General features: G+C 33.6%; 1 protein-coding gene across 1 annotated transcript; it reads right to left on the minus strand.

Annotated features, from left to right (window-relative positions):
- Positions 1–2,669: 2,669 nt before the first annotated feature.
- Positions 2,670–10,685, minus strand: LOC145124225 (RIC1-like guanyl-nucleotide exchange factor). The gene is made up of 19 exons (XM_079059494.1): positions 10,326–10,685; positions 9,828–9,935; positions 9,040–9,650; positions 8,296–8,946; positions 7,391–7,586; positions 7,131–7,279; positions 6,869–7,043; positions 6,722–6,775; positions 6,461–6,640; positions 5,912–6,024; positions 5,673–5,831; positions 5,124–5,181; positions 4,933–5,034; positions 4,718–4,851; positions 4,504–4,639; positions 4,148–4,225; positions 3,772–3,888; positions 3,373–3,435; positions 2,670–3,030 (listed from the first exon to the last, which is right to left on the minus strand). Exons 1-19 carry the CDS (start codon positions 10,470–10,472, stop codon positions 2,944–2,946), a joined length of 3,318 nt encoding a protein of 1,105 aa, XP_078915620.1. The 5' UTR covers positions 10,473–10,685; the 3' UTR covers positions 2,670–2,943.
- Positions 10,686–11,078: the final 393 nt, after the last annotated feature.

The following is an 11,078-nucleotide window of genomic DNA, read 5'->3' on the forward strand; positions in this document are numbered from 1 at the left end:
TTCAGTACTTGCTTTCGGATCTTCATACAATACAAGCAGATGCTGCGGATGAGTGTGGCACCAGAGGCTGTGAGCAGCAATAAACTCAGAGCTCTCAATCAAAGACTTCCATTCTTTTGATACGCATCTGAACTGAATCAGTGATTTCACCGGAAGCCTTTTCATGATTTCCTCTTGAATATGGAAAGGTATTTCGTGTTTAGACATCATTTTGAGGACGACTCCCTTAACTATCAAATTCACACATCAACAAAACTAAATTACATCCATATACCTAACTGCAGTAATCACTACCAAATTGCAGTAGCCATATATCAATCCAATTGATATGAATATAACACAAAAAATCGAATGAGGATGCAAATTAGCAATCAAATAATACATCTACCCTGTACACTCGATGGAGGCTAAATCTGAGAACTAGCTAATCATACACATGTGAGCACAATGACTTTTTCTACAGCACCCTACAGAAATAATAAATAATATTATAGATGATGAATGAAAATACAAACCCAACTATATATATATATATATATATATATATATATATATATATATATATATATATATATAGCATGAAAAGCAATAAAAATGCATAAATCTCACCATTGTGCGTGCAAACCAAGCAAGTTATAAGTACTATAATAGCCTATTCAATTCTAAAATAATCAAAATCAGATAAATCCTTTTGGGTTAATCAATGATTATAGATTAATGACTATAGTTGACTTTTTAAAGTCAAACAAACATAGACTTTAAAGGAGGGAAATTTAATCATGGTTGGAAATTTCTTAAAGACCTATGGCCAATTGAAAGGCAGTAGTTACCTGGAGGCAGAGGTATTGAGATCTATTTAAACAAACCACGTTAAGACTGAGTGCTACTCCATAGACCATAGTGAAGGACCTTAATTGTTTGTATAAAGTTAACACATACATAACCTCATCCCCAATTCGCTAGTTCCAGTAATTATATTCATTCATATATAAGTCTTAGTTGAAGTAGTTGTTTTACTAGATTATGCTATTTAGTTAAGAGCCATTAATCTACTAAATTATTAAGGTTAGTCATTGGCTTTTGTAGCTTAACTTTAATCAAAAAGGATAATGACTCTTTCATACAAGTAATTCGAGTTGAGAGTATGTGTGGAAAAGAAGAACAACCGAACAAGTACTAATATGTTATTCACTATGTAGGGACTTATTCTTCTGGAATGATGTTGCGATGTTAATTACCAGGTGAAAGTTAACCTAAGGAGTTGCGGAGAGTGTGTGTGGTTGAATCATTAGTTAATCGTCTGTGAGTACATATCCTTTCTACTTGGGGATATGACATAAAACCTGATTAATTGTTATTATACTTCTATCAGCAAAATTCCCCTCATGAAAAATGTGTATCCACTACAGATAAGCAATCGTAACTCAAATAAAGAGAGAATCGCAAAATGCATACAGAAACATAAACATCATTGGTTCAAGTTCATCAAACACATTCTCTGATGATGAAGGTAAATCACAAACTACATACCGATCACAAACGACAGTGCCGGTGGCGGAGAAGGCGCAGCAGCAGAGCAAGACGATGGTGCAGAGGCAGATGGCGACGAAGACGCAGAAGCGGCAGATGGGGACGATGGTGCACAGTGAGGAAGGAGCGATGGTGAGCAGGACGTTGTAACTTCGAGGGTTTTATTACACGATTTGAGGGCGCTACGATTTTATTTTTTATTTTTTTACGTGCTTTTGAAAATCAAATTTGGACCAAATTCATTTTCTAAAATATTCTAAAAACCTTCTTTTTGCATGTTATTTATTTAGATTCAAATCTTTTACAATGCTACAAAATTGTTGAAATCCGTAGCAAATTTTGCACTTAGCTACTAATGGACTTTTCGTTCTCTTTTGGTTGTAATACTTTATTTCTAATAATATTTTTTTTTTATCTCCAAGCAAACAATAGGAAAGACATCTAGGGTTTTAATACCTTCATTTTCCATAGTACTTTTTTCAACACAGTCCCTATAGTTTGTTTTTGTTGTGATTTTAGTTCATAATCGACTTTTCTTGCTTGGATCATCATTTGTACACTCTTGCTTTCATTTTTCTTAATTAATTGCGAGTGTTGTACTTTCTCTTTGACTGCAATATATAAGATGTACACAATCTTGCTAATTGTTGTGTTTATTGTTTGCTTTGTTAGATATTGTTATCTTTGTATTTAAGCATACTATTTGTTGGGTTAGCCCTCCTTTTAGGGACAAGCATTTTGGGCATTCACATGGTGGCTTGTCATAAACCGGGATCCTTGGTAGTTTGAATTATTGTTTGGATACATTTTCCCTAACATATAATACTAGAAGTATATCAGTATATATTTTTTATTGAAGAGACTTTCCCATTTACAACGAAAGGAGTACAAACAAGAGTAGACATAATAATTGTTATTGGGGATGTCCACTCTCATGTCCAAACGTGCTTAGACAAATGATTTATATGATAGACCCGAATAAAGAGCATATTGACCAATCTAAGTAACTAACGAAACCAACTCAAATAGGTAGATTTTTGGTACAAGTCGAAATGAGTTGGACTCAAAAACAGTTTCTATCCACCTTTTGAGTATGCTTTGTAAAAACTACAAAATAATCTAATTATTTAATCAAATAATTTAAGAAGCTGGTTGGCCCATTCATTCAAGTATAAATTTATAACCCAAATCCACCCATTAGCAAGCAATGCATAAGCATATAGATCGAAATATGACTTCTCTTATCCAAAAGCTACCTTTTCTTGAGAAAAACATCTTATATACATTAGATAATCGTCCAAAAAAGAAAACTACATGTAAGTGTAAAAGCAACTTTTCTCATAATCAGAAAACCAATAAATTGAACCGCAAATACAAAATGATACAACCTAGTTTGATTTATTTGTGTTCTCATCAGGCCTCTTCTGTAATTTCATTGGATGAAAGTTTCTCTCCCAAGCTTCCCAGCAAATCATGGTATTCAGAAAACGATGGATGCGACTGACACACGTAATGTAACACAATATTAGTGACTCGTCTTTTTCCAAAGATTAAGGACAAAATGTAAAAAATAGCAACCTACTTTCATTTATTTGTTTATTATTATACGTTTATAACAGCCTACTTTTATTTCTTTCTGTTACGGAAATTAGTTTTTTCTTATTAGGACATTATACATTGCAAAATCTACCCACTTATAGCATTGTACTTTTCAAAAAAAATCTATAACAGAAAGAAATGAAAATAGGATGCTCTAAAAAGAAATCAATGAAAGTATGTTGCTATTTCTTGCGTTTAACCCAAGGATTAAACATAACTGAACTGAAATTTCAGGGGACGTACCTCCAGTGTTGCACTATATGCTTTCCAGAGTCGCATATCATGGCGAAATAAATCAATGAGAACCTGTACCAAAATTACATAAAACATATATAAACTATATTTTCTAAAAACAATACTAATTTACTAACTTATATGAATTTCATTTTCTGATTATTTAGGGTGAAAATAACCAGATTTGGACCAGTAGATAAGGAGTTGTAGAAAATTGATTACTGAGATAAATGTAGAATTACTCAACTGTCCCTAACTTGAGTTCTATAACAACTGAGAGCATTCTTTAACTTCTGTTTTGGATATATATATATATATATATATATATATATATATATATATATATATATATATATATATATATATTGGAGACTATTACTAGCAAATACATTCACACTGATATCGTACCTCAGATCGCCTTAAAAGAGTCGCCAAAACTACAATCCACTCTTTAAATTTGACCGAGCACATATGAGACAAGAGGAATTCTGCATCCAACCGACTTTGCAAGGTTCCCATTTGAAGCTGAAAATAATAAATAAATTAAAAAAAAAAAAAAAACAATGATATAAGAGCAAGTCCATGTCCCCACCTTTTTGGGTGGGAAATGTCATGCACTACACTACGTAACAAACAGGCCCTTAGGGTCAAAGTCATCAAATATGGAGTGGTGATAGGAAACTGATTTATTGTAATAAATGTAAAATTACCTAACTACCCCCAATTTAAATCAACTGATTATTTGATTATGAGTATTGAGAAGTTTATGTAACAAAAGAAATACCTTCTGGCCTATCAATTCGAGTCCAGAAGCAAAATTCTCCAAACGAGCACTTCCATATTTTTCCCGTTGTAAATATTCCTGTCAGTAGAATTTATGGTTATATATATATATATATATGACGAGCAAATTGCAGAAACAGCAACATACTTTGCACTTTTTACCAATATAGGCAACCGACTTTACTTTTTTACCCATAATAGCATCGTACTTACAATTCTTTACACAAAAAAGCATCATACTTACATTTCCTTATTGATAATAAACAATATGTAAGTAATAAATAAAGTGCAATGCCCATATGGGTAGTAAAAATGCAAGTACATTGCTATTATCGATTATGAAAGAGTTTCTCTTACCACTAGATCAAACTGGGTGCCTTTCACAAACGCAACAAGCTTGGAGAGTTCTTTCCCAGACATCAAGTAGCTAGCATGACTTTCTAGGATATTCTTGACAGAAGCAACATGTGCATTCTGCTCTTTGAATGAAGGGCTATTTCGTCCAAAAACAATAAATCGATTAGTATCATTTATAGCAATGTGAATCACATGCAAACTAGACAACAATTACCTTCTTGCCTCTGTAGACTGTCTCCTATAACTAGAAGGAAAAAGAAAGTATCCAAGAAATCTTGGAGATAATTTATCCGAATCTGTTGGCGTTGTAGGTTCGTATTCCCTTCCAGATCTCAACAGAAATCTCACCTGGGTAACAAAAAAAAAATACCGTCATTACCCCTGCAACATTTAAGTATTGACCATATTACCCTTGACACATGTACATACCAACTCCCCAGCAAGTTCGTATAAAGATTCATCCAGTGTGGCCTGTAACAACCGTAGAGCACAGTATTGACTCACAGGCGCTCCTTCAAGCTTTGCAATAACCTTCATTCACCCACACAAGTCAACAAAAAAACATCAAATCTAAAGCTTTAACTACAGAAGCCAAACACTAGTCAAACCTAATCACGTACAAGTATATAGCAAGCTGCAGTTTGATACCATCTCCTTTGGAAACATTCTTCAAACAACCTGGATTACAGCATAAGCAACAAACAGCATATTAATTAAGGCAAATTGTAGAGAATAATAGCAATGTAGTTTACCCTATCTACCGATATAGGCAATGTGCTTTATTTTTTACCCGTAATAACAATGTACTTACATTTCTTTGTCGATAATAGCAATGTACTCTATTTTTCGCCTATAATAGCAATGTACTTACATTTTCTATATCTACTACCAATATAGGAAATTATAAGTACATTGCTATTGTGTGTAAAGAAAATGTAAGTACCTTGCTACTGTGAGATACCCATTGGTAAAAAAAATGTGTAAGCATGTTATTATGATAAATAAATGTAAATATATTGCTAGTGTGGGTAAAAGATAAGGTAGAATGTCTAAATTGATAAAAAGAATAAAGTACGTTGCTATTTCCTGTAACTTGACCTATTAATTAGAAGGTAAATCCACAAGCAAAGTTGATACAAGAGAATAAAAATAAAAAATAAAAAACTTACTCGGTTGATCTACCAGCAGCAGAAAACAAGTCTGCCCAATGTCGACCATCAGTCTTTCTTGCCACGCTAACAACAACATCAAAATATTCTGGAAATTTCTTTATTAAATCACAAGTTTTCTCCAAAAGAGAAGGGCTCTGATTTCTGTTTGCATTTTGGCTGTCAACAAAGTTTCAGTATAATTTGTGAGATACTTTAAAACAGAAAAAGATTAAGAAAAGAAACAATGTTAGAAATACCTGGAAATTTCAGCTTCAAAAACAGTAAAAAGAAGCCACTCTAAGCAATGTGAAAAATGAGGCTTCTCCTCTGATAATCGAGCCAGTTGTAAAGCTTCTTCACTTTTATCTCTCTGAACAAGACCAACAATTTATAAGCCAGTTTTATAGAAGTTTACCATTATTTTTACAGTAGTATGATCCATTTTAGTAATACTATAGAGGCTTAAGATCCATGGTAAACCCATTTTTTCGTGAGTACTAATATGGACCATTGATTCAAAAAGGGCATGGTTGTCAGTTGTCACATGCTTTGATTGTAATTTTTTTATGTAATTAATCATCCCAATGCAACATGTCAACTTGTGGTTGGTGAGCTTGTTTTTTTTTTCCAACAAAACTTATTTTGCAGACTTTATTTTTATTAAAAAAACTAAATAAACCAAAAAAAAAATTATTCCCTGCAATTGAGACCAATCTTGACATATTTTTATAATTCCGATAAATCGAATCATGAATCATAATGAGAGTTATGTATTAATTAGCAGAAAGGATAAAATTTGAAAGCACCTGAAGAAGGTGGCGAAGTAGGCAATGTAGTATAGTTTGAGCTTGAGGAGATGGCTCAAAACATGGAAACTCAGTGCATGCTGAAAATGACAGTCTCTGAGTAATTCCAACTACAATTCCCGCATTTGGAAGCAAACCAAGTGGATACACTTCACGATCAAATTCAAGCTCAGGATCCAGCTACAAGTATTATTACATTACGATTATATTCTGTCAAAAAAAAAAAAAAAAAAAAGAGGAAAATCATTAATCTGTGCTTACCTGTAAGAATTCTTCCTGTTTATAGGGGTCTGCACCTGAAGATGGATACCAAACCTGTAACCAGAAATCATGTCATCAGTCATATATAAGATAAGGACAAAGTGGTAAATTAATAGAATTTTGTAAGATTCGAAAATTATCTATCACCTGCATTCCACGATGGCCATAGTCTAACCATGAAACTTCTTCAATCAAATTTGTTTTATCCACTGATCTTCCACATGTAACCCAAAACAATTCTATAGACTCTGTAAGCTCCATTTCACGACCATCAATTAGATCAAGTAATGACAGTTCCCCATTCGCCCTTAGTATCAAACATCTAAAACGAAAAAAGGAAAACAATAAATAATTTTGCTAATATGCACAGAATTACCATTTATATGGTTCAATTGGTTAGAAGCAAAACCTAATGGGTTCTTTTTCTGATGATGATGATGATGATGATGATGAAACGTCTTTAACGGAGGCATCAGTTTCTGGTTGATCAGGTATAAAACGCATTGCAGCAGGGTGGCACTTTGCAGTCATGATGGATAACTCTCGTACTGTAGAAAGCTGTTTGTCATTTTATCACTTAAAAATACAGGAAGAAACTTAAAAAGACTAAAGTAACCCTCAATCAATGGTGCGCCAAATAAAATCAGTTCACAAACATAATCCATTTACCTGTAAAATAGGGGTACTGGAAGGAGTCAAGTCACCAGATAACTTCACATGAAATATATGGACATCAAATGGGTGGTAAGTCACAAGTAAATAGTCATTATAGACATCCATCACCAAGGGTTTTGCAAGCAATGGTTTTTGATAAAGAAGTGAGCTCTGATCAAGATGATATCTTGGGTAGAATAGCAACTCATACCTGCAAAAAAGTTGATAAATAGATGTTATTTACGAATTAAACATGAGCCATAATACGGAATTGTTACTTTTTTTTTTCTAATTAGGTCTAGTATGTATAAAGTGGCTCAATGGGTGATGATGTCTATCTGGATATAGTGTTGTATACATAATAAAGACTTTTTCTTTTCTGGACTGAATAAACTATCTGAATCTGAAACCTAAAAAAATGTAAACCCTTATAGTATTATTACATGTGAAAGTATCATACTTTTAATTATTTTTTATTTTAAGAATATATTATTTTAATAAAAGAAAGCTCCAAATGTCAAAACATATATTTCAATAAACATCAAAAACAAAATGGATCTAAATTAATGTCACCAATTTATGAAATACCGGTTAAAGTGGTCACTGGATTTTCACGTGTAAAAAAATTCAATAAAATAGTTTTTTAGTCACATATTTATATATATGACTATACTTGTTATGTAAATTTAGTTCAATCTTAAGTCTGAATCCATAAGGAAGGGGTGGGGATAAAAAGGGAAAAATGCAACAAATACTGTATGTATGTATTACGCCAGATTTTTTGGCTTAAACCATTAAGCCTTTCTGTCCAGATTAAGTACAAAAGAAACATCCATGTACAGTTGTCCAGATTAAGTCCTTAACCCATTAAGTTAACAAGAAACAGCCCCTAAGAATCTAATTGTGCATAAATTGCTCACATGTCGGATTGCTCGATGTAGTTGCAAACAACAACAATCTTTCCCATCCATAACAAGCCTGTACATTGAATCTTTTGTTCTTGAGTCACATCCCCAAAAAATCTCCATCGATTTAATCGAATGTCATATAAAATCAACCCATGAAGACCAGCAACTGCCAAATACATCCCATCCTCACTGGCTGCCACATGAAGAACAGGCCAATTTTGTGAAATATAAGAAACTGGAAGATTAAGATGCATTAACTTGAGTTCATCTGTATCTTGGACAACAAGTAACCGATCTTCACCATAGATAACTTGTCTAACATGGGTTTTACCCGAAACCCCTCTGTTAAGGCAACATTTCCCAAAAGAAAACGCAAGTATCCTCTCTGAAGAACCTTCTTCAACAGCATAAAGTCTATAACCATATTCATCCCACTGCATAAACGAGGTCCCACTCATTAAAGGTTCATAATTTCCATCTGGGTTTTGCTTTACCCCTGGAGATGACACGGAATTTAAACCAATTTGACGGATTGTAGACATCAAACGACAACCAGAAATAGACCAAACTGTAAGTCCTCTTAATTTCCATCCAACTGCAAAAGCAGAACTATCAGGTGTCCATGAAATAGAACTAACCGCACCAGTATCATCCATTGAATATCTACAGAAACAAACGTGGGTAAAACAGTCATTCATTACAAAGTACAAACTTCAAAGATGAATTCCATGATATAATTACAATTTACAAACTTACCCCCAATCGTGTAAGGAAACAGAACGAATAAGTGAAATGGGTTCGCTAATTTCATACAACTCTATGACACCTCTTCTGGTGCCAACAGCAAGGATTTGATGATCTGGCGAAATGGAAGCACATACCGCATCGCCAGAGCCTAACCGATACTCGGGTTTGACCGAGTCAGCTTGCTTCAGACCTCTTTTACTTATGGAACATAGCACCAATTGTCCATCAGAGAATAGAACAAATAACAGCCTTAGTGGCAATGAAAACTCCAAATAAGTGATGGCTGATTTTCTAGACAGAGAATGACTGGATGATACAACACCATTAGACAATTTTGTATGGCCATTTCCAGTGTTCAAATGGAAGTCAAGATCCAAGGCTCCATAAAACTCACCCTTCCAAGACATATTATACAAACTTCCATTTGAAAGTCCAACCAACAAGTTTTTGCTGTCACAAATGATATTGCTCATCATCAAGTCCTTTTCTGAAAAGGGGACTTCCTCATTCATAAGTAGAGAAATATTCGCAAGAGATAGACTGGATGGTTGTTTTCCTCCTATGTGTATTTTTTTCTCCATAAACTGGACTTTATATATGTGAAGATAAAATGAAGATGTCTGCAAGAAAAGGTAACAATATAAAAAGTTACATTATTCTACACTTGATATCATGATTCTAAGCATAGCAAAGAGATTTTACTTTACGAGCAACAAAACGATCCAAATATGATGCTCACAAAGTTATATAAAAACACCAACAAGGACAAGAAGCCATTTAGCCAATCCCATACTTACAAGAACAGCAATTAATTTGGTATCAGGGCTCCAGATAGCCTGCACATTTTCCCCCTCTCTTGCTATTGAATCCGGATCTCGCTTGTACTTCCCTAATCTCACCCTATGCTGCACCAGATATAGATCAAAACCAAAAATTAATGCTCATGATTATTAATTTCTTGAACCAAATGCATAAATTTCGCTAAAATTTCAACAGTATTTTCAGTTAAAGCAATTGGAAAACTACTTAAATATGTGGCCTAATAAAGCATTGCATCCACTCGTTGATTTTAGTACTCCATTCCTTTTTAATAGTAACTCGACTACAGTTCCATACACCACTGTCAGCAAAATTCATGATCATAATCATCAATTTCATATATCAAGTGCATCAATCTCGCACTGTTTCTAGTAAAAAACCTATTTAGCACAACTCAAATTGCGAACTAATGATGTAATTTCTAAATTTGTGCATATACATACTAACAATTTGCAAAGATAGAGAGAGAATTAGACCTGCGAAGAGCTCCACAGCTCAAAATGAGAAGGGCAAACAACTAACAATAAACGATCAACAACTTTAAGGTATATGATCTGCTGCGAAGTTGGACATAGCCCTGATTCCAGAGGGATCACCTGAGGCCATCCGTACGCCATATACATCTTCGCTTCTGATTGTAAGTATGATTATATCAAATTTTGAGTTGGTTTGCAGAGGATCAAAAGGATTGAAATGCTAGGGTTTTACGAGGAAATCAGAAATCATTGGGGGAGAGGGTAGAGACGGAGATGACGACCATGATTCAGGAGAAATAGAGGGTGTGTGGATCTGAGATTTTGAAAATGAGAAAATCGGGATGAGACGATGTTTGAACTTCTTTTGTGGCCAAATTAAAACCTTTATAGTACAAGGGCTAATAGGTAACAATTTAAAATGCTGTGGTAATTTGACGGTTATTTATGACTTAAATTGTACGACTGTACGAGGGCTAATTTTTGTACAAGTCTTTGCTAAACGTCTAAAACGAGGAATAACAATTATGCATTCTTGCACTAATTTGGTGTATTTCATATGTAACAAATAAGTTCTATAGGATCCAATTTTAGCATGTGTTTTTTTTCTTTAAGAGTTATCACAGATTCACAGTTAATTTTGATGAAATTAGATAAGTTTTTAATATGTGGTTTTTTCTTTAAGAGTTATCGCAGTTAATTTTGATGAAATTAGATAATTTAAAATAGAAAAATAATCATTTTTCTTAAGTTTTT

Source organism: Lactuca virosa, chromosome 7 (assembly GCF_052849685.1).
Source record: "Lactuca virosa cultivar CGN04683 chromosome 7, Lactuca_virosa_CGN04683_v6, whole genome shotgun sequence".
Classification (NCBI taxonomy): domain Eukaryota; kingdom Viridiplantae; phylum Streptophyta; class Magnoliopsida; order Asterales; family Asteraceae; genus Lactuca; species Lactuca virosa.

What these genes read in the sequence shown, in the direction of transcription:
- LOC145124225 (XM_079059494.1), bottom strand. Translation starts at nt 10,472, where the DNA reads ATGTATATGGCGTACGGATGGCCTCAGGTGATCCCTCTGGAATCAGGG. An exon ending in TCAGAAAAAGAACCCATTAG is followed by an intron (nt 7,044 to 7,130) that starts GTTTTGCTTCTA and finishes TTTTCGTTTTAG; the next exon opens with ATGTTTGATACTAAGGGCGA. An exon ending in CTGCAGCTTGCTATATACTT is followed by an intron (nt 5,035 to 5,123) that starts GTACGTGATTAG and finishes GGGTGAATGAAG; the next exon opens with GTTATTGCAAAGCTTGAAGG.